Source organism: Coenobita brevimanus, chromosome 60 (assembly GCF_032717465.1).
Source record: "Coenobita brevimanus isolate Jiangsu-jjx chromosome 60, ASM3271746v2, whole genome shotgun sequence".
NCBI lineage: Eukaryota > Metazoa > Arthropoda > Malacostraca > Decapoda > Coenobitidae > Coenobita > Coenobita brevimanus.
This window is the reverse complement of record NC_137013.1, coordinates 29,222,661-29,245,524: the sequence shown is the minus strand read 5'-3', so window position 1 is coordinate 29,245,524 and position 22,864 is coordinate 29,222,661. Positions and strand designations below refer to the sequence as shown.

The 22,864-nt window shown below is 41.6% G+C and overlaps 1 protein-coding gene across 1 annotated transcript in view; it reads left to right on the top strand.

Annotated features, from left to right (window-relative positions):
- The window catches only part of LOC145403344 (uncharacterized), a 140,337-nt gene that overhangs the window by 18,915 nt on the left and 98,558 nt on the right, over nt 1–22,864 (top strand). The window contains exon 3 of the mRNA XM_080275134.1: nt 2,199–2,344. Coding sequence (XP_080131260.1) covers nt 2,199–2,344 — 146 coding nt within the window. The remainder of the gene's footprint in view (nt 1–2,198; nt 2,345–22,864) is intronic.

Genomic DNA, 22,864 nt, shown 5'->3' with positions numbered 1-22,864 from the left:
ATTGAACTTGCTGGTGAGTTTCTTGAGTGTGTGGATGAGTTTTGTTATTTAGGAAACATGTTATGTGCTGAAGGTGGGGCTGGAGCTAGCTTGGTGGCCAGGGTGAGAAATGGTTGGAAGAAGTTCAGGGAGCTGTTGCCTCTCCTGACATTGAGAGGGCTATTCCTTAGTGCTAAAGGATCTTTGTATGCAGCATGTGTTAGTGTAATCCAGTATGGTAGTGTGACTTGGACAGTAAGGGAAGAGGATATTCGCAGGCTCAGACGTACAGAAATAACAATGGTTAGGTGGATGTGTAGCGCATCCCTGTGTGCCAGACATGGGGGGACTGGGTTTACAATGGAAGAGTTGAGAGGTAGGATGGGACTGGAGTGTATTGGTGTTGTGATGAGGAGTGGTAGATTGAGGTGGTTTGGGCATGTGGAGAAGATGGAGGATGAAAATTGTGTGCAGGTGGTAAGAAGCGTTAATATTGGGAGTGGGGATGCATGGGGGTTGACTGAAAAAGACGTGGGATGAGGTCATTAAGTGTGACCTCAGGGTTAAGTGACTGAACAGGGAGGCTGCCACAGATCGAGCAGCATGGAGAGCTGCAATTACGTGACCAAGGCTGACACATGCAAGCATGTTGGAGCCTTCAGAAATGAAAACAGCTCTGCCCGTTTTGTCTGGTAAATAGGATTCGGATTATTTTGTTTGTGGGAGAAAAAATAATCTAAGAGTCAGCAAAGGTTGTCCCGTCCAAAGAAAGATTAATAATAGAAAGTTAGTATAGTATCATAGTTCATTCATTTCAAGAGTCCTGATACTCATTATATTTCAAGAAACAAGTGGATTTGTCAGTATGTGTATTAGGCCCATTGCTTCCCAGGGTTGATGCATGTGGGATTTTGGTGAGAGGAATACCGTTCTTAGAATGTCATACTACCCACCACCCTTTGGCTTATAGTCATGAAGCTCTTTGATCTACAGTTGTTTGTTTGCCTTTTGAAAATGCCCAATTCCATTCTTTTTAAGGGACCATGGACACAAATGAATTAAAAGATTGGAGGTTATAAGCAGAGGGGAAGGCTGCATGAGGAAGACAGTTCAGTAAATAAAGGGCACTAAATATTGGTTAGGTTGTGTAAACACATGAGAGCAGATTTAAGATATTCTATCCCACACCACTTACCTCCAACTTACCCCATTTTTCATAAATCTTGCTTCAGTCTTTGTCATAAACTCATTAAATGACCCTGGAGACATCACACATCCTTGTTACAACTCCACCACTGATGGTGAACCCTTGTACGGCACGCCCTCATTTTATGATGAGGATGGATTTTTTAAAAAACCCAATGCATAACACCTCATTGTACCGGTACCTACATCAAGTTAATTGTAACATGAATTAAATGTGCATACATTTTTTGACCAAGGGTCCCTGGTCCAACAGAATCTAAAAACAAGTTTCCAGTTCACCTAAACTGGTTGTTACCTCACTTCACTGCACTTTGCTTGCTGCTTACCATAAAAAATACTGGTAAGTCTAAGAACAGTGTTTCCAACTTGCCTAAACTGGTAGTTACCAGTACAGTATTTCACATGCTACACTGAACTTGCAGCATTAACTCCAACACCACACTCATGTTTCATCATTGACACTAACATACCCAATAATGATGATAGCAAATGCCATCTTGGAACAAACAGATGACTGTAGACTTGTGTGAGGGCAATTGTATAAGCAAATATAGCAATCATATTTCAACTAGTGAGGGGTCGGACAGGATCGTAATCATAGAAGTGAAAATCCTATCATATATCGGAAAAGGGTTCTAACTTTTCGTTATTGTGCTGTACAGTATAACCTGTTCATTTCATCTAGTTCATCAGATAATAAAAGTCTTCTGTACAGTCAGCAGCAGAAATTAACTTCAGACATCCTTGTGTGATGTGAGTCAGGTAGTTAGTTATATGAAAAGAAATCCCTTTTAAGTTAGGCAATAAATGATACCATTATACAGTATTAATTTCTGATGAGAGCAACTGTGTAATGAATCACAAGCTACTTGAAAGGAGCAAAAATGTTACCAGTATTTTGTCTGTAGCTTAACCTCTTCTCTCCAATAATTTTCTTTTTCTTAACACCAGATAATTTTATTCAACTTAGGAGGACCTTTGTGAAGGTGTTGGTAAAGTCTAAACATAAACAGGTGTGTTGCTGGTGGGTCCACCTGGTTGTGGTAAGACGTCTGTAGTGCGACAGGTGTGTGTAGAGACAGGAGCCAGCCTGGTGGCCACTGCTGCTGTCAACATCACCAGTCCACACCCAGGACATTCTGAACGAAACTTTGCCAAGGTGAGTAGCTTTGTAGTCTGGTGGTAGAGCTCTCTGGCCAGAATAAACTGTAAGGTACGGTACAATTTATGCACTCTGATTCATATCTTAGGGGTAACAGGAGATTCTACTACTGTATCTTGCAAAATGCTGCCAGGGTGTAGGTCAGTTTCTTATCTGGACTAGAGTAGCTTGGCCTTAGCCACCATTTACTGTGTAGCCAAGCCCCATGCCTTTATGCTTCCGATGCATCAGTAAATGATTTGGATGTCGATGTTAGGCAGAGCCACACAGTTTTGGTAGTTAAGACATTCACTGTACTGATGTTTATTTTATTTTATTCTTGGTATCTCTGGATGATTTTATTCACCTTGTGATTGACTTTTTGAACTAGGGGGGGGTATATTCTTGCTATCCTCAGATGCTTTCATTCTGCCTGGGATAGACTGTTTGAACTGGAAAGGTATGATATACCCCTCATTATCACAGTTTCTGCCAGGGGGCTTTCTTAAGCTGAATAGACAGTCTTTGTAAACTGCAAAAGGACATGACTGACTGGAAAGATTTCATTACGGTACTCAGAGTTTACTGGTACTGGTTATTTTAAATGCACATTTTCTTGTGCAACATGCTGTAATAGAAAATTACAATACATGTGTATAGTGTTTATGTCAATTTTTATGTGATGTAATATGCTGTATATGTGATGGTTGGTACGGGTGTCCATCATCCACTGACTTGATGTAAGGGTGCCTGTTTCGTCCATCATGCCACTCATTATTTTTCTATCTGTCTTTTTCTGTCCCTACTTCTCTCATTTTTCCTGCCATTGTTTATTACTTTTATTTCCACTTCAGGTAGCTCTACACTGAGTGACAAGCCCAGTGGTTTTTATTAATGCACGTAATAATTTATAATGGGGTGACATGGAGTTTACTATGGTGCCCTTGTTAACTGTGTGGAGGGACACAAATGCAGTGTCCACCTAGGAACCAAACTTCTACCATAATCCCCTTGCCTTGCTGTGGTGAAGTGCTGTCATCCACTTGGGAACATTGATTCACTGCAAGGGATGACCCTACAGGGGCAGTTTCTTGCCTGCAGTTGATGAGTCTGCTTAATTAGACTGTTTGGGGTGGTACAGCAACAACAGCGGCTGTATGTGATAGAAAAGGTTCATGAAATCCTCAACACATCAGGATTGTGAGAGATGGATAGATAGATAAATAGATAGATAGGACAATAGATGCAGCTGGTAATATAAAGTGGGAATGAGTTTCAAAGCACGTGATTGATAGTAATGGAAATATATATTGTATCAACAGTACCCAGTTGTTCTTGATTTCACTTTGACTAGATTACTAAAAGGCATGATATACTATATTTCGTGGAGTATAAGATGCACTTTTTTGTCTCAAAATTACCTTCAAATTTCCCCATGCGTCCTGGAGGCCAGACTAGACAGGTTTGCTTGGCTCCATTTAGAAGAATCACTAATACAGATGATCATCTCACTGCTTGGCAGTCACAGGTATTTTCTAGAGTATAAAAACCTTTGATTTATTGTAAAAAGTTACATTCACTTGTGTATATACTCAGATATTATGATTAGAAACACCCAAGTTCATGAACAGAACACTCAGGGTTTGTTTACAACTGGCCATGTGATGGTCTAGGGGTTTAGCGGTATAGCAGTTCAGTGATTTAGCATCTAGCATACACCCTACTCCAACATGCTAACATGATTGCTTCCCTTGCCATCCACTCACTAACTAGTAAGGGGATCATATTGGAGATGTTGGCTAGCGTGACTGCTGAGTCATTATAAAAGACGTCTGTCCCATATGGAAATTCAGTAACCTTTATTAGGCTGGCTTCTCTTACTGATAATTTGTTTCATTCGAGACAAGAATATCATAGAAGGAAACAGTCTTATACGGTATTACTGTCAGTGAAAAACGGGAAAAACATTTGCAACATTAAACAATACCACCTGAAATTACAGCATTTTAGCTGTTTAGCAATTGAGTGCCTAGCATTCACCCAGTCAGAAGTTAGCATGATCACTGGTGAACTGCCTGCTAACCTTCTGAAAGGCAATCATGATCACTTTACTTGCCATCTACTCACTGACTAGCAAAGCAATATATTGGAGAGAGGTTGGCTTATGAGACTGCTGAGTCATTATAAAAGACATCTGTCCCATATGGAAATTTGATCACCCTTGTTGGGCTGGCTTCTCTCACTGGTATTTTGTTTAATTCAAGACAGAAGTATTATGAAAGGAAACAGTCGTATGTTACTGGTAGAGAAAAACAGGAAAAATAATAACATTGACCCGTAACATCCTAAATGGCCCTGTGGGGGTTTGCGCTACTTTGACACCTTGGCCAAAAAAGCCCGGTAGAGCAGTTGCAATAAAAAACTGCATTCAAATTTTCCCACATCTTACTTGATGTAACCTGCTCCAAGACCATCCCAGCTCCTCTCTCTTCCTTTGCCTACCTCCTCAGTCGATGCCTTATGTGACGTATCCCACTCTTTCCACCCTTCGTACTGCCACTTGAGCACGGAGGTGAGGTTTGGCTGTAGCAGTGACTCCCCTCCTGCCCCCTCCCCCTTCTACTCACCTGACCTCTCTGGCTTGGCTGCCGAGAGACGTAACCCTCAACACTTCTTCCTACTTGAATGTGCAGATAAAGGTGATATTTCCATGCTCTACACTCCCTCCCTCTGGAAATTCCCCACCCTCCCTCCACCTTCCTCCTTTCCTCCTCTGCTACTGTGCTCCCTTACACCCTCGCGTGATGCATCGAATGAGGAGTTTTTTCCCAACTTTATTGCACTTTATAAACCTAAAATAAGACTGCTTTTATTGTAGTAATACCTAGTGTATGTATAGTAATATGTGTGTATGTTATTAGCCCAATGTATTGTATATTATTGGAAATTTACTGTGCATTACTGTATTTTTCTGTGGGTTACATCTCTATGCCACTGCTTTTTACACCTTTAGCATTTAATTACCGTATTTCGCGGCATGTAAGACGCAGCATTGTGAAAGACGCACCCTAATTCTGGCAGGGCAGTTCTGTGAAAAAAAAGTTTGCCCCAACCAAGACTGCAGTAAGGTTTCTTGATAAGGGCCATTACCACACAGATACACACTCACCTTTCAGAATCTATTCATTACTGATCATCAGCCTTTGGTTTCTTTTTTTATATACAAAGAATGGTACAGGAAAAAGAAAACAATGCCCCTTCTTGACAAAACGTGACTGATATGAGCCACTATCACTTAGATACAACACTCACCTTTCAGAATCTATTCAGTACTGCTCATCATCCTTTACTTTCTTCTTTTATGTACAAAGAATGATACAGGAAAAGAGAAAACAAAACCCCATCTTAACAAAACGTGACTTCAAACCACGAGGCCATCTCAACTTTGTTGATAAATATGTATCAGTAAACTAATATAAACACTGTTTTTAATATTTTATGAATTTAAAACCACAAATGAAGTCAATAAACTCTATTCTTTCATTCACTGACGAAAACATAAAATACAATGAATGTTCACATCAGTTCATTTATCCTAAAAGAACCCCGTCATATTCCACACCTGTTACGGAATTTCCTCACACTGCCTTGACTCAAGCACAATATCAGACGACTACCATCATTAATCATGCACTCTAACTAACCTGTAATTACCTCCACAAATAATATAAAAAGGTAGCACTTGTAAATACACAAATTACAATGTTTTACAACCAAAGTTCAATATAGCAAGGCTGCTTGGGAACAGGATAGACAGCTGTTTTTACTTCTATGGTGAATGAAACGTTTTTGCACATATAAAGCTGTGTTATACCTTTATGTTACAGATATATAGTCATATTCATAGAGAATGAAAGTAATGTGAGTGTAAGTGGCTGGGGAATGGCTGGGAGAAGGAGGGATGTGAGATGAGAGGAAGAAATCAGTAGGATGGAAGTTGTGGTGGCAGTGAAGAAAGTTTGAATGGGGAAAGCCCCAGGTATTGATGGAGTGTGTGGTGAAATGCTGAAGCATGAGGAAGAGATAGTAGTAGAGTGGATGTGGAGGATGTGCAGATTGTCCTGGCAGGAAGGTATAGTCCTGGAGGATTTGAAGTCAGGTACAGTAATCCCTCCAAGACCCGACGTAATAGAGCCAAAGGTATGTCCGGAACTTGGGTTTGTCCATGACTTGGGAAAGTGCTTCCTGGACAGGTTCTTATGGACCCTAACCCAGCCTAACTCTGAAAACCACATATATAACTCCTTACCAGATATGCACAGCACCTATTTAAGACCCTGTTCACACAAGTAAGGGACAGAAAGCATGAAATAAATGAAAAGGAACCAGAGAATGAGGATTTAGAAGTGAGTATGGAAAATATTTAGCAGTGTACAGGGTACTTACAACACATCCGTGGCTGTTGCGAAGATTAACCCTCCTCCTTTCAGACTCTGACAGTACGAAGGTGCACCTGAAGTACATACAGTAATCCATTGTTGCACTGCACTTAATCCTTTGCACTCTGAATTGTAATTTCTTAACACTGCACATTCTTTTTTTACTTACACTGCACTTGAAACTCACCAGTGTTGCACTCTGCACTTAAGCCTTTGCACTCTGAATTCTGATTTCTTAACACTGAACATTCTTTTCTTACTTGCCCTACACTTGAAACTCACCAGTGTATAGTAGCACTCTGCACTTAATCCTTGGCACATATGTGATGAGACCAACAGGTATGAATCACAACATGCTGCAAGTGGTACAGGTGCAGCCAAGATGCAACAGTGGTCCATGCTGGGAATGCAGGAGCTGTATGTGTTCTTTGCCCTCATGCTTCTCATGCCACACTCAAAGAAGCATGAGTTGGAAGAATACTGGTCCATGGACCCCTTACTACCCTCACCCACCTTCAATAAGTACATGGCCAGGGATCGCTTCCGGAACATCATGGGTTTTATGAATAATAAATGACAGAGTACCAAGAGCGAACTAGCGCAAGTGGGAAGGTCATACGCGCTCGTAATTTTCATTGCTTTCACAGTTTTTTTTTTTAGGAGTATGGATCCCAAACTACTTGATAATCATAGAGTAGTGTTTATAGTGTTAATATCTGGCTGTGGTAATCATATTACGGGTTGTCGGGAAGTGTAAAGTGGAGACTTCGTTACCCAACTTCAGAGGTCTCCGCAAGTCCTACAGTAATCGACGAAGGCTCAACAAACATCCCAGGAGAAAGCAGAAGGTATTTGCCATAAGCATATGTAATTTTAATATTCTAGGACTAATAACTGATTTTTGGCAAATATTTTTTGAGAGTATGTCGGAGCCCAAATAACCCCGCGGGATACGCAAAACATTGGTAAACATGCCCGCGGTGTAAGGGTTAAAGGTTTCCAAACTTTAAACACTCATATCTCAAAACCTGATTTTGGCATATTTGCCACTTGTATTCTAGACTCCTCATGTTAGGTGCAGTAATAGAAAAGATGTAAGTAATGGAGATTAGTGGTTCAAGAAATGGACTGTTACTGAGGTGTCGATGTCAAAGTACTTCACACAGTTTGGAGGATAGGAATTATTCATTACAGTACCTCATTTTTTGCTGATACTATCTATCTGTCTATTGCTAGTTGCCTTAATCCCATAAGGGGTGGCCACAAACAAATCGCTTCCATGTTGCCTTGTCCCCCGCCATTTTACTGTCCTGCACCCAGCTTACACCCCCTTCTCTCGTATACCTCTCCTCTCCATCCCTCCATCTCATCCTTGGCCTCCCCCTTCCTCCCCCCCCCTCTGCCTCACTCACATACACTCTCCTTGTTAATCTCTAACTCTCCATCCTGTCCATAGAGACAGACCACCTCAGTGTGTTTCTCCAAATGTTTCCCATCACACCCACATCCACACCACAGTGCTTCATCACATCCTCATTTGTCAGTCTGTCTCTCCATGTGACTTCACATGCTCCTCTCAAATAACTCATATCCACTGCTCTCACTCTTGACTTTTGTCTCTCCAACAAGGTCCAAGCTTCACGTCCATATGTTAGAGTTAGTATCGCAGTATTGTCATGTGCTAACTTCCCTGTTTCTTAACAATGTTTTCAAGGAACCAGCAACCTTTCTTCCTTTTTGTACCTTTCAAGCACTTCGCCCTCAAACTTCTATCCTTACTCATCACACTACCCAGTTACTAAAACACACTGACATTTTCCATTTCCTCCTCATCCAACCTCACTGTACATTCACTGACTTCACTTTTCTCGGAGACCATAACTTTGCTCCTCCCTACATTCACCTTTAAATTCCGTTTCTTACACACTCTCCCAGACTCATCCACCAAGCCTTGCAGCTCCCCCTTCGTCTTCACTTTACGACACATCATCTGCAAACAACAGTACGGGGTGTTTCTAAACACTGCCCTCGCTCATTAGGGCCACTCCAACATCCACTGCCCTACCTTGTATCTCTTTTATAACCCCGTCCATATACCGATTGTACAAAAATGGAGACATGACACGTCCCTATTTCAATCCAATCTTCAAGTAGAAAAATTCACTCAGTTCATTATCCATATGCACTTGCAGCCTTGGCCCCTTCATACATACTCTTCGCAGCATTCAACAACTATTCCATATATTCTTAATACTTTCCACAATCCTTGTCTACCCACCCTGTCATATGCTTTCTCCAAATCCATGAAGGCCGCGTATAACTTCATTCCCTTCCTTAGAAACTTTTCCACTAAAGATCTGAGAATGAATATCTGATCTACACAACCTCTTCCCTTCCTAAAACCTCCCTGTTCTTCTCCAACGAATTCCTTTGTTATTTCCTTAACTCTGTCAATAAGTATCCTTTTCCTATTACACTAAGACAAATGCCCCTATGATTACCACACACTTCATTTTCCCTTTTTCCTTTGTACAAAGGAATAATTATACCTGACTTCCAGTCCTCCTGGATTCTACCTTCCTCCCAGGCCAATCTGCACATCTTCCACATCATTCTACTTCTATCTCTCCCCTATGCTTCATCATTTCTCCACACACTCCATCAATTCCCAGGGCTTTCCTCATTTTGACTTTTGTCATTGCTTCCACAACTTCTATCCTACTGATTTCTTCCTCTCTTCTCACATCCCTTTGTCTCCCAGCCATTCTTCCCCAGCCACTTATACTCACATTACTTTCATTCTGTGTGTTCAACAATTCATTAAATTGTTCTCTCCATCTCCTCACTTTTTCTCCCTTCTCCAATAGTAATCTACCATTTTTATCTTTCACTCCCCGACTAACTTCTTTGCCACCCTGTATCTCTCTTTACCTCTTTCCAAAACATTTTCTTACATTCCCTTCACTTGACACTCAAGTTCCTTCCAAATTCCTCATCCACTTTCTTCTTACTCCCTCTTACTAATCTTTTCACCTCATTCTTCCTCTCTACACATAACTCTCTCTTCTGTCTCTCAGTTTCATCCATGCCCCTGTTTCTTATCCACTCACTATATGCTTTCTTCTCTTGTGTCATATCCTGTCTCACTTATTCATTCCACTATGCTGTTCCTTGCATCCCCTTTCATTCTCTTCACCCCACACATCATCTCACATGCTGCACAGATTTCTTCCAGGAATATCTTGCACACACCTTCCACGTCCCCCATCTGCTCCAGTCCATATTTACCCATTTGCTCCTCCACTTCCCTCTTATATTCTGCCTTTTTCTTATCCTCATTTAACTTTCCACCCTCCTTGCATATACTACTACCTCCTGTCCTTCTCTTCTATTTCTCCATTTCACTTGGACATTGATTCTCACAACTACCAAGTGGTGATCAGAAAGTCCACTCCCCCAACCTCTATATGCTCTTGCATCCAGTACACATCTTCACATCCTTTCATCCACACACACATAATCAATCATTGCCTTCTGTCCATTCAGTTCACCACCGCCCTTCTCATCACTTACCATGTATACCTATGGATCATTTTGTGCCTGAAGAGGGTATTGGCTATCACCAACTTCCTCCTGGCACAAATGTCCACCAAAGCATTGCCATTTTCATCTATCTCTGCAGGCACACCCCACTCACCAACTACTCCATCCACCTTCACATTCCCTACTTTATCATTCATATTGCCAATCAAAAACACTTTCACTCCTTTCAGACTTTTCCATGTACAGTACGCATCCACATTTGTCCAGAACTCTTTCTTCACTCTGCTTGCACAATCTGGCATGATCTTGGCACATACATGAACACAATTGCCCACATTTGTAGTCCAACTTTAAATCTTACCCACACAATCCTTGAACCAACAGATCCATACTCTCTTATATTCTCCCTCCATCTGTTACTCAAAACAGTACACACTCCTTCTTTTGCCCTCTCATTCTCACCTGCTCCTGCACATACTCACATTCTCTCACACTCTCACCTCCTCATTTAGTTTCAGTTAATCCACATACATCCACTTTGCACCCTCAAGCACGTGGAGAATCTCTCTCTCTTTCACCTCATCATTTGCACCCCTTACATTCCACGTCACAATCCATATCATGTCCTTTGTTCAGTCCTTAGTTGTCACCTTTTGGTCAGTCCTAGTTAGAGGCTTCTTGTTTTTATTTTTAGTTAGTTGTTTTCCGGGGAGGGGCACCTACCCTCCGCCAACCCACTTGTTGCCATGTAGGGAACACATGTTGGTTGGTTATAAGGTTACCACCCAGTGTTGTAAATGATTTCCTGGTTTACATGAAATCATTTGGCTTGCCACTGAATATAGAGCTGCCCTAAAAACTGAGTACCACTACACTAAGTGGGTGGATGATGGGCGCCCCCACCTATCACTTTCATTTACTGTATATTCCGTTCAGTCATTCTTCATGCATATTATGTAACTCTTCACATATGAGACAAGGTAAAGTTACTTTACAGTATTTATGAAAAATTTTGTGTGTGCAGTTTTTAATCAATGGACTGATTTGATTTGATTTTTTTTATATATGTAACTTTGAGTTCATTTTACAGTAATCCCCAGCCAACTGTGGGGAAAACTGTGGTTGGTGAAGTTAACTTTAAATGGGGAAAATAGGGTTAGGGAAACATTGGTCAAAGGTAAAAGGGGTATAACATGAAAAATATGTACAGAAAGACCTCACTGTAACAGACTAATTGGGGCCCAAGCCATTCTGAAAAAAGCAAAATTCCGATAAAAGCAACAAGTGGACTTTCCCCTGCTAACCCGGACTTTTTCCGATATATCAGACATTAGTCTGGATTGCACCAACAATTTTAAACTGTTTTCACTACCACTGCAGTACTGTACTGTATTATACTTTCACTGGAATAATCAAATGGTATAATGAATATAATAATAAAGTACTGTACATTGATAGACATGTCTTTTATTTACCTTATTGTAGTGAACATAGCTGAAGTGGTCAGGTAGTCCAGACTGCTTCTGGCTTTATCGGACTTTTTCCGATTTATAGGAATTTAGTCTGGTAGCTCCTCAATTCTGATAAAAGCGAATTCCGGTCTATTGAAGTCCGTTATATCGAGGTCTTACTGTACTGTTTTTCTGGTCTTTACTGCACAGTTTTACACTGTACCAGATGTAATCGTAAACAGTTAAACGAAGATATGGTAGAAAGTGATTTTGCTGTACACCTTAGAATTATGAAGGTTATCAGCTGGCTAGAGTACTGCGATGGTGGAAGGCTGGGGACCACTATCAAGTGACTTGGATGATGGCTTGAAGTAGCACAGATTAGATACAGTAGGATCACACCAATAACGATTTTGACAATTACGTTTTCGGCAAGTTAGAATAGATACCCAGTTTTTATAATAACGTTTGGATTCACCTGAATAACGTTTATTTTGCAAATGCCAAGTTGTTATACTGCAGATATGTCCATAACAAGATGAGGAATGAAACAGACAAACAAGAAGAGATAAAGGAAATTGCTGAAAATGTGAGCGGTAGTGAGGAGGATGGATGATCCTCCCCTTGCCACCTCGCCTGACTTGCCTGCCGCCATCCCCTCCACCTCCACTGCCCCACCTGACTCACAATCTGCCTCCCCCTACACCTCCACAGCCCCACGTGACTCACCTGCTCCACCTGGCATACCTGCAACCCCCAACATTATGACTGTTGCTGCATTCTGGAAGAAGTATAACATTCAACAGGCCGTAAATTTCTTCGTCAAAGCCTGGATTAATCCAACATTGGCAACCATTAACCCCTTAACCGCAGGGCGTCACTTTCGTGACGCTTGGGAGCAAGGGATCTTACCACGGGGCGTCGCTTTTGTGATTCTGTGTTATTTTGAATTCACCCGGGCTTCCAAGTGGGGGCTTGTATCATCTATCAGTACTGCCAATGTCCAACACTAGTCAGCACTCCTAATATCATCTGTACTCCCATCCATTGTTGACAATTTAGCCATTTCTCCCCTTTCTTGACTCCCCTCCCTACCCCCCCTCCATTACCTTATCCTCTCGCCTGCCTGGCCGTGCTACGCTAAGTAAATCTTCCCTGGAATTTTTCACTGATTTCATCCATTGAAATAAGCCCTATGCCCTATTCTTATACCAAATAATATATACAAGAAAGAAATAAGGTAAGTGAGAGTGCCATACACCTGGAATTGGCTAATTATCACCTGACAACACCTCACGTGCACTCGTTCGCTAATTTTCGCTGTTTATTTCCCCTTGAAATATGCCGTATAATCTGTTTTCGTAATAAATATACACATAAGAAGGAAAGGGAGAAGCCTAAGTGATATTTACATTCACCTGGAACTACCTAATTTATAATGTATTGTCTAGATTTCCTGGCAGTCATTTCACTGCTATAAATTAGGTGTGTCAAGAGGCTAAACATTGGCAGTACTGATTTCCCTAGGTAGGCCACCACCCCAGCCCACCCTTATCAGTTCACTCTCATCTTCCAGTGTGGGGGTACGTCTGTTCGCTCTTGCTAACTTCAGGGACTTTTCACCCCCATGCAAAGGGCCCTGTGACCTTTACCCCCTACTAAACCTCGTGTGGGAAGAGGTAAAGGGCTGACAATTGATAAAAGAGTGACTACGATCTTTCTATTGAGTAAAGCAGTGCAAGTGGAATTGTATATAATGTGTAAACAGCAAGTGAAAGTAATGAATGTAAATATACGTGAACAGTGGAAAATAGTTTTATAAGTTACTTCAAGTGACAGTGCATAACACAGTGTAAATAAAATAGAAATGTAAATAACGTAAATAAAATAGAGAACGTAAATAGAAATGTAAATGAGTAGTATTATAAGAATATGAGTATATACCCTAGGAGTAATGAAAGTGAAAGTTTCACTCTAGCATGTCTGAATACAGTGAGTTATGAGAGTGAAATTGAAAGTGACATTCGCTCTCAATGCTAGTATACAGGACGAGAAAGTGAATGCTACGTATTTCACTGAAAGAAATTGAATCCCTACAGTGACAATAAACTAATACTACTGAAGGAAACTTATCGATAAAGACTGTAGATATATATAAGTGTTATATAGTAATAGAAATATAAAGTGTGAGGGGTTTTATGAATAATAAATGACAGAGTACCAAGAGTGAACTAGCACAAGTGCGACGGTCAGACGCGCTCGTAATTTTCATTGCTTTCACAGTGTTTTTTTTTTTTTGGAGTATGGATCCCAAACTACTTGAAAATCATAGCGTAGTGTTTATAGTGTTAATATCTGGCTGTGGTAATCATATTACGGGTTGTCGGGAAGTGTAAAGTGGAGACTTCGTTACCCAACTTCAGAGGTCTCCACAAGTCCTACGGTAACCGACGAAGGCTCAATAAACATACCAGGAGAAAGCAGAAGGTATTTGCCATAAGCATATTTAATTTTAATATTCTAGGACTAATAACTGATTTTTGGCAAATATTTTTTGAGAGTCTGTCTGAGCCCGAATAACCCCGCGGCACATGCAAAACATTGGTAAACATGCGCGCGGTGTAGGGGTTAAACATGCCTGGTCGACACTCCGACCACAACTCAACTCTGCTGAGACAGAGAGAGAGCAGCCATCAGAATTAATGACTAATGATTGGACTTTTAAATCAGATTTCAAGAGAATACCAGAAACAGTATCACGATTGAGTGAATGCCTGCCATCAGTCACTCACCACTCACTTTCTTCCACAAAGCTAGCCTGCCGATGAAGAACAACAGAGAAGGGTTGAGTAGGTGATGACATTGAGGACTTTCCTGAAAATTTTGACTTTATGGGGTTTGATAAAGTGTTAATGGAACTGGGTGGCCCTGGTGTGAGAGGCAGGGGTGGGGACAAGGCCAGCGAGAGGTCTGGGGGTATGCTGCAGTAGCGTCCATGCACAAGCCTCGAAACAATCATCATACCAAACACCTCATAACTCCTTTAAGGTGAGTTTTATATTACTCATGATGATTTATTGACTACTCTTATTATTTCAGCTAAAGAAAAGTGATAGGAGGGCTCTGGGTGGGAAAATTGGATAAAAGTCCTGGAGTGGCAGCACCAATAAACCCTTTATACATGTACAGTAAACCCTCCACTTTCTGATGTAATAGAGCCAAAAGGATGTCCAGAAAGTGGTCCCGTCCGGAAAGTGGGCCCCAGCCTCCTGGACTTGTACAGTACTTATGGACCCTAACCTGCCCTGACTCAGAAAAACACCTATACAACTAACTCCCTGCTGGACATGCATAGCACCTATTTAAGACCCAAATCACACCAATAAGGGACATAAAAGACTGAAATAAATGCAAAAGAACCAGAGAATGAGGTTTTAGAGGTGAGTTTATACAATATTAAACATTCTGGGTACTTACAACAAGTCCCTGGCTCCTGGACTGGTTTCAACTGCCAGTGTTCACTCCACAGTTAATCCTCTGCGCTCTAAATTCTAATTTCTTAACACTGCACAACACAGTAAATTCCTGTATGGTCTAGTGGCGAGGTATTGTAGTTTATTCACTGTTTATTCATAAAAAACGAGCACACGTGGTTTCCATTACAATAAGCATCTGCTCTCAATCGGAGTTAGGCTGTGACTGTTGATGATGGGGTAACAGAGTTGCCAGATCGCAACGACCACATTACCAAACTCCTCAATTTTCATTACCAAATTTGTAAAGCTAGCATTTATTCTTCCCTAATTATATATATAAGTGGAAATTCATGTAATCACTCTTCTTATAATTAACAGCATGTTGATTATTTTCATGCTGTATTGGCTAGCCGATTAATCAGAGAGAGAGTAAACAATCCACCATCTCCATCCTGTGTATCCTCATACGTGAAATATCCGTTTGGTATTGCATTATTCTGATTCATTACCGAACGAATTTTTCATTACCAAATTGGCCCACATTTGGTAATGAAAAATACCAAATGGCAACCCTGACAGGGGAGGGGGGAGGGGGGAGGAAGGAAGGGGTGAAGGGTCCATGGTGTAACAGCAGTTCAGCGCTGCGTGGCAATTTCAAATAATGGGTGGGGAAAAAATCGGATTTTGGTTGTTCAATCTGTACATGGATGGGGTAATAAAAGAGGTACAAGGTAGGGTAGTGGATGTTGGAGTGGCCCTGGTGAGAGAGGATAGTGTTTGGAAACTCCCTGTACTGTTGTTTGCAGATGATACTGTGTTGTTGAGTGAAGACGAAGGGGAGCTGCAAGGCTTGGTGGATGAGTTTGAGAGAGTGTGTGAGAAACAGAATCTAAAGGTGAATGTAGGGAAGAGTAAAGTGATGGTCTTTGAGAGAGGTGAAGTCAGTGAATGTACAGCGAGGTTGGATGGTGAGGAATTGGAAAATGTGAGTACGTTTAAGTACTTGGGTAGTGTGATGAGTAAGGATGGAGGTTTGGAGGGTGAAGTGCTTGAAAGGGTACAGCAGGGAAGAAAGGTTGCTGGTTCTTTGAAAGCAGTGATAAGAAACAGGGAAGTGAGCATGGAAGTGAAAAATTTACTACATGACAGTATTGTGATACCACCTCAACGTATGGAAGTGAAGCTTGGACGTTGTTGGAAGGACACAAGTCAAGAGTGAGAGCAGTGGAAATGAGTTATTTAAGAGGAGCCTGTGAAGTCACATGGAGAGACAGGCTGACGATTGAGGATATAAAGGAGTGTTGTGGTGTGGATGTGGATGCGATAGGAAGCATTATGAGGAACACACTGAGGTGGTTTGGCCGTGTGGAAAGGATGGAGGGTGAAAGACTGACGAAGAGAGTGTATGTGAGTGAGGTGGAGGGGGGAAGAGGGAGGGGGAGGCCGAGGATGAGATGGAGGGATGGGGTGGAGAGGTATATGAGAGAGGGGGGTGCGAGTTGGGAGCAGGGCAGTGAAATGGCTGGGGACAGGGCGACTTGGAGGCGATTTGTTTGTGGCCACCCCAAACGGGATTGAGGCGTCTGGCAATAGATAGAGAGATAGATTTTTTCTTTTTTTGGCCATTTTTGGGTTCCGAAGGTCCAGGCCCACAATGTCCGGTAAGTGGGGTGTCTGGAAAGTGGGCATCCGGAAAGTACAGGGATTACTTTTAATGTCGCAAATAACATTTTCACTAATAACGGCGTTTACCTGGCACCAATTAGACATTATTGGTGACTACTGTAGTTGCATCATTTTATTCTGATTTTTCTGCATGTGTTTGTATGGAGCCAGTAATGTGTCTAATCCATGCTTGAATTTTAGACTCTGCTCCATGAAGAGATCTTTGTCAATGAGGAAATCAGCAAGACTTTGCTAAGGTTAGCAAATAATGTGTCTCATCCATGCTTGAATTTTAGACTTTCCTCCATGAAGAGATCTGTGTCAGTGAGGAGGTTAGCAAGAGTCATTTTGTTGACACAGAAAAACTGGCAGGCAGGAAAGCAGCTAGCATGGGAGAATGTTGCTGCCACCTGTTGGCAGCGACTGTAGACTGTGTGTATGTGAACCACAGCCCCACGATAGGTGATTTGGTATACAAATATATTACCATGTACAGTATTAGTGAATTCCGTGGTTAGTGAACCCATGGTTGGCAGTGAATTACTGTAGCTCTCTGCAACATCTGTGACATACACACAGTGTCCTTATCATCATCATCCATTTCTTTTTCCCCACCTACAGACAGTGAAGGTAGACTCCAGAAAATATGGAAAAAAAAATTCATTTGTGAGAATGAGAGAACAGGTGAGCAGCATTCGTTTCATTTCATTTCGTGTATAAAGGCACCAACATGCTTGTATGCATCAGCCATGGTCACCTAATGGTGGATTCCCACAGTGCCCAATCTCTAGCAGTCTCCTTATTCAGTCCCATCTCAGTGAGGTCTCACAGTATCACCTTGTCCCAATTTTCATTTATTTATTTTTTTGCCTCACAACCCAGCCCTTGATGTTCCTACCTCTCACCTTCCACACCCAGTTGTCATGTTCCATTCACTCAACATGCCTGAACCATGTCAGTCTGTCTCCTCCTCATCACAACATTAAAACATTTCTTGCTCACAGCTCTTCAGTCACAATCCAGCCCCCCTGGGCCTTTCATTCGAGGACACACTGCACGTCAATCTAATAATTGTCATATTTGTATATTTGAACCTACGAATAATTTCTTCCCTTACTGTCCAGGTCTCACTACCATGCAGCATTACACTCCTAACGGCTGCTGCATATAAGGGCTCCCTAGCACAAAGGGAGAGCCCTCTGAGTGTTAGGAGGCAACAGCTCCCTGACCTTCCTCCAACCACTCCTTACCCTAGCCACAGAACTATCTCCAGCCCCACCCCCAGCACATAATGTCCACTAAATATCAACACTCCTCCATACACTCAAGAAATTCTCCAGCAAGATCAATTCTTTCATGCCTGACACTCTCTTTATGCTCGCCCCAACACACTGCTTGCATGATATCAGCATTATTTCACTTTCTGCTTCTCATACCACTACATCTCTTATGCACCCGTGTATCACAAACACTTCAAAAGATGGAGTTACTTCCCATTCCCTTGTGGCAAGCTGCTTATGGCCACACTTACTGTGTACTGCTTTGACAGTACAGTACTGCCACCAGCCATAGGTTAAATCATATTTGTTTTATCCACATTTACTCACAAACCCTCCTGCACCATTCCGTCTCTCCATTTCCTAAATCTTTCCTCTGTCTCCCTTTCATTCTCTGCAGTCAACACCAAGTTCAGCATACAACACATTTCATGGGGTCCATTTCTGAAGGCACGTGAGAGAGCTTCAAGCACCATGACAAACAATAAGGGGTTCAAGGCTGACCCCTGATGCATGCCAACATTCATGGAAAAAGTTCACTCAAATCTCCATTCACTCTTAGGTGGGTGTGAGCATCCAAATATATAGTCATAATGACTCAAACCAACCACTCCTCAAGTCCAGGCCTTCACATTACCCAGCTCACCACCTCCCTGGGGATTCTATCAGAGGTTTTCTCCTAATTGCGAACAACAAAGTACAGCTCCCATTTCTTTCCTGTACACTCAAACCTCAATTTAAGGGACTAAATGGGGAATCAACTTGTCCATTACTTGAAAATGTCCCGTATTTGAAAATGTCCATTGTTTTACTGCATATAAAGACAATATTATTATGAAATGCAGTGATTGTTTTACTTATATATTTATATGATTATGAATTATGAATATTATTTGATTATGAATTATGAATATTATTTTACAGGTACAGTACTATATAAAGAAACATATTAATGTTTCAAGCAGCGGATTTTTAAAATGGTCCTGTCCATTTGTCAGGTAGAATATGGAGTCTCTTAAATCCGAAATACCTTAAATGGAGGTCCCATAAATCGAGGTTTGAGTGTATATTTTTCCTGAAGCTGATGGACAATGAATAGGGCATCAGTGGTCTCTTTGCCTGGCATAAACTCAAACTGCATCCCATCAGTATTCACACATTCCCTTATCATACCATCTAGAACTCTCCCAACTACCTCTGTTATCTGGTCCAAAAGTTTTATACCTCAATAATTTCTTCTTCCCAGGGCATCACCTTTCCCATACACACATTTACAATCTCAGTCTTCAGCCAGTCATCTGGGACAACACACTCATATAAAATCAGATTTATCAAATCAGAAACTAAACCCTTTCCTGTATCTGGGGAGGCTTTCAGCGTTCAGCAGTCAACCCAGACACCCACTGCCATCCCAAACTGCATCTTGCCTGTTGCCCTGCATACAGTTGCACCATCAATCAAAGGCCAAGGGCCAAACACTGGACCCACTGACTCTAACCTTTCCCTGTTCCTGCAAAACTCCTCATTCAGCAACAGGTTATAATGTTCTCTCCAAGCATCTTTAACATCCTCACTGTACACCCCTACTTTTCCTTCATCATTCTTTACATATTTACATCTGTGATATCCTTGTTTTCCCTACTTATCTGATTTGCCACCTTGAATGCCATGTTCTTCCTTTCAGTGCTATTTTAGGTTATCCAGTAAAGGTCTCTAAGACTTCATATTTTGCCCTGTATGCCTCCTATCTGCCCCTACACTTGGCAGCTGAATATTCATCTTTGTTAACACCCCTTTGCCATTCCCCTCAAAAAACTTCTTTTCTCCTTAAACTGCTGCTTCTACACCCTTATCCCACCTCCACCATGTTACATCATGTCTTGGTGGGGCTGTTGTCCATCCACATGCTGAATCATTAACTCTCAAGAGATTCTTCTTGAGAGCTCTGTGCAGTTCAATAACACTTCTGGCAACAGTTCCTTGTTCAGTCACCACTCTACTCATGTCACTGTTGAAGGCATCTCTTACTTTTTTTTTTTTTTTTTTTTTTTTTTTTTTTTTTTTTTTTTTCCCCTATAACTTTAACATCCTTAATCAACCTCCTATCAGCCCTCCTGACCTAGAAATAGTCAATCTGGCTAATATTACCACCAAACTCATATATAATCAGTTTTTTTTTTTTTTTTTCAAAAATGCTTGTAGTACACAGTCATGTTCATTGCCTCCCCAAATTCAGGTATCCTTTCTCCTTCCACATTCCTCACTCCAGATGCTCATCCCCCATGTTCCCCTTCATATCCCTGAGCTGCATCACCCACACAACCATTTCAATCCCCACTCAAAACTAAAATCTTATCATCCCCCATACCACCAACCACACACATCTAGTTATTTCAGAATCAATCTTTTTCTACATCCAAGCCAACCTGTGGAGCATTTGCTTGATACAGTTGAAATAATGAGTATACCAAACAGTATTTTCACTGCTGTGATCCTTCATTTGCTCTCATTACATTCACGATACCTTCCACCCATTTCTCCTTAACCAACACACCCACATCACCATATCCATTTACACTTCCATGCCAGAATAGCCTATATCTACAGTCCCTCTCAGAAATCACTCCAGCTGATCCTCCCCTGAACCTGAATTCCTGTACACAGCCAACATCAACCCACTTCCTACTCAGGGTCTCTACTACCGTACTTCCCATGCTCTACTCTTAAAACTACCTGCATTCCACGGTGCAACTTTGAGCCCCATGGGTGATTTGATTTCCACAAGCTTGCTTTAATTCCTTTTTCGTCTCATTGTCGTAAGTTTAGTAAACAAAGAAAGAGACTGATCACATGGCCCTCCCACCTACACATTCCCAGGTCCAGGCCTGGGACCTAGGACCCATAGCCCAGCCATGGCCAATGTCTGTGGCAGTGACCTCAGGGTACCCTGCCAGGACATATACTGGGACACCCTCCAAGCATGCTGTGGCAGTGTAATTGCCCCACTATTATCCACCTACTGATAGGGTAGCCTACATGGGCACTACTCCCAGATTCAGATCCCTCTCTACTCTCTATAGAGAGGAAGCAACAGCCTGCGAACTGCTATGCCCAATACCCTGTGGCACACATCCGAACCCCATTCTGTCCTAGCCCCAAAACTGTGCCTCCCTCAGATCTGCCGCTATGGTCTAACAACTCTAAACTGGCAGCTAGGGTGTGACGCAAACCTCTTTACCTTGTTGCTACTTTTTGCATATCTGCGATCCCCCCCCCCCCTCTCTCTCTCTCTCTCCTGGGGGGAGATGTGCGTCACCCTGGGGAATTTTGTTTCTTTTATGAGTGACTGTTATAAACTTATGCTATCAATTTTTAATTGTTTGTATTATATCTAATTATATTTAAGAATATTTAGTATTGTTTTACATATGTTACCATCCTGTCTGAGTCAAGGACACAAAGGAAAGTGACACAAGAAGCTCTGGCCGGGTCAGACTGGGTCTGTGTGAGTGTTGCCGCTCACGAGGGTTTAATTTTTTTTTTTTTACTAAGAAATTGGCATATTTTTACATATATTCCGGCACATTATCTTGTAATCATAATTGTGACATTATTAACCACCCCAGAAATATGGTAAAAGCCAATAAAAGTGACTACATTTTTTTTTTTAGCAACACTTTAAAATATTTATGCCATGTTTCTGTATTGCCACATAAACATTTTATGCATAATAAGTTTACTCTTCTTTCTTATATTATAATACACACATTAACATTGTATTCATATGTGTTTATCTTATTTGTGATGCCTTTTACGTATATAACAGCCGTTTCACATTGCAGGTTTGGGAAACATAGCAACACTGTACAGAGGTTCGTGCCACACTCTAGCTGCCAGCTTAGAGTTGTCATACCATAGGTAGCATGGGCAGACTTTTCTGGCTGTATGCCTTTGCTAGCACCAACCCCTGTGATGTTGTGGGGTATGTTGTGTAGTATGTAAAGCACATGTAGAGTACATAAGATAGTTTGAGGAAAGTGTTTGGTAGAGTATGCTGGTCTATTCTCCATGTTAGTGTCACACTGAAAAAGTCAGCAAAGAGAGATGGTTAGGATATCAAATGGCTAGTGAAACAAGAATTCAGCTCCCTGTCACCAGCACTCCCATTTTCCTCAGGAGTACCATCCTAATTGGCTGGTGCTACAGCCTACCCTCATATGGATAAAACAAAAGTGATTTTATTTGTGGCTGATGGTGGTACTGTTAAAGCAGAGGGAGTGTGACCATGTGCAGTTCACAAGGGTGTGGGAAGTAACTTATGCAGTGTTTGTGATAAATGGGTGCATAAGAGATGTACATATTAGTATTAGAGATAGGCTGTAAAATAATTCTGATTTGGTGTGTGCAGTGTGTCAGGGAGAGCATATAGGGATTGTCAGGCATGAAAGCATTAACCTTGCTGGAGAGTCTCTTGAGTGTGTGAAGGAGTTTCGTTATTTGGGGGACATGTTTTGTGCTGGAGGTGGGGCTAGAGCTTGCTCTGTGGCAAGAGTAAGGAGTGGTTAGAGGAAGTGCAGGGAGTTGTTGCCTTTCCTAACATTGAGAGGGCTCTCCCTCCTTGCTAAGGGATCTTCGTATACAGTTTATGTTAGGAGTGTAATGCTGTATGCCAGTGAGATCTGGACAG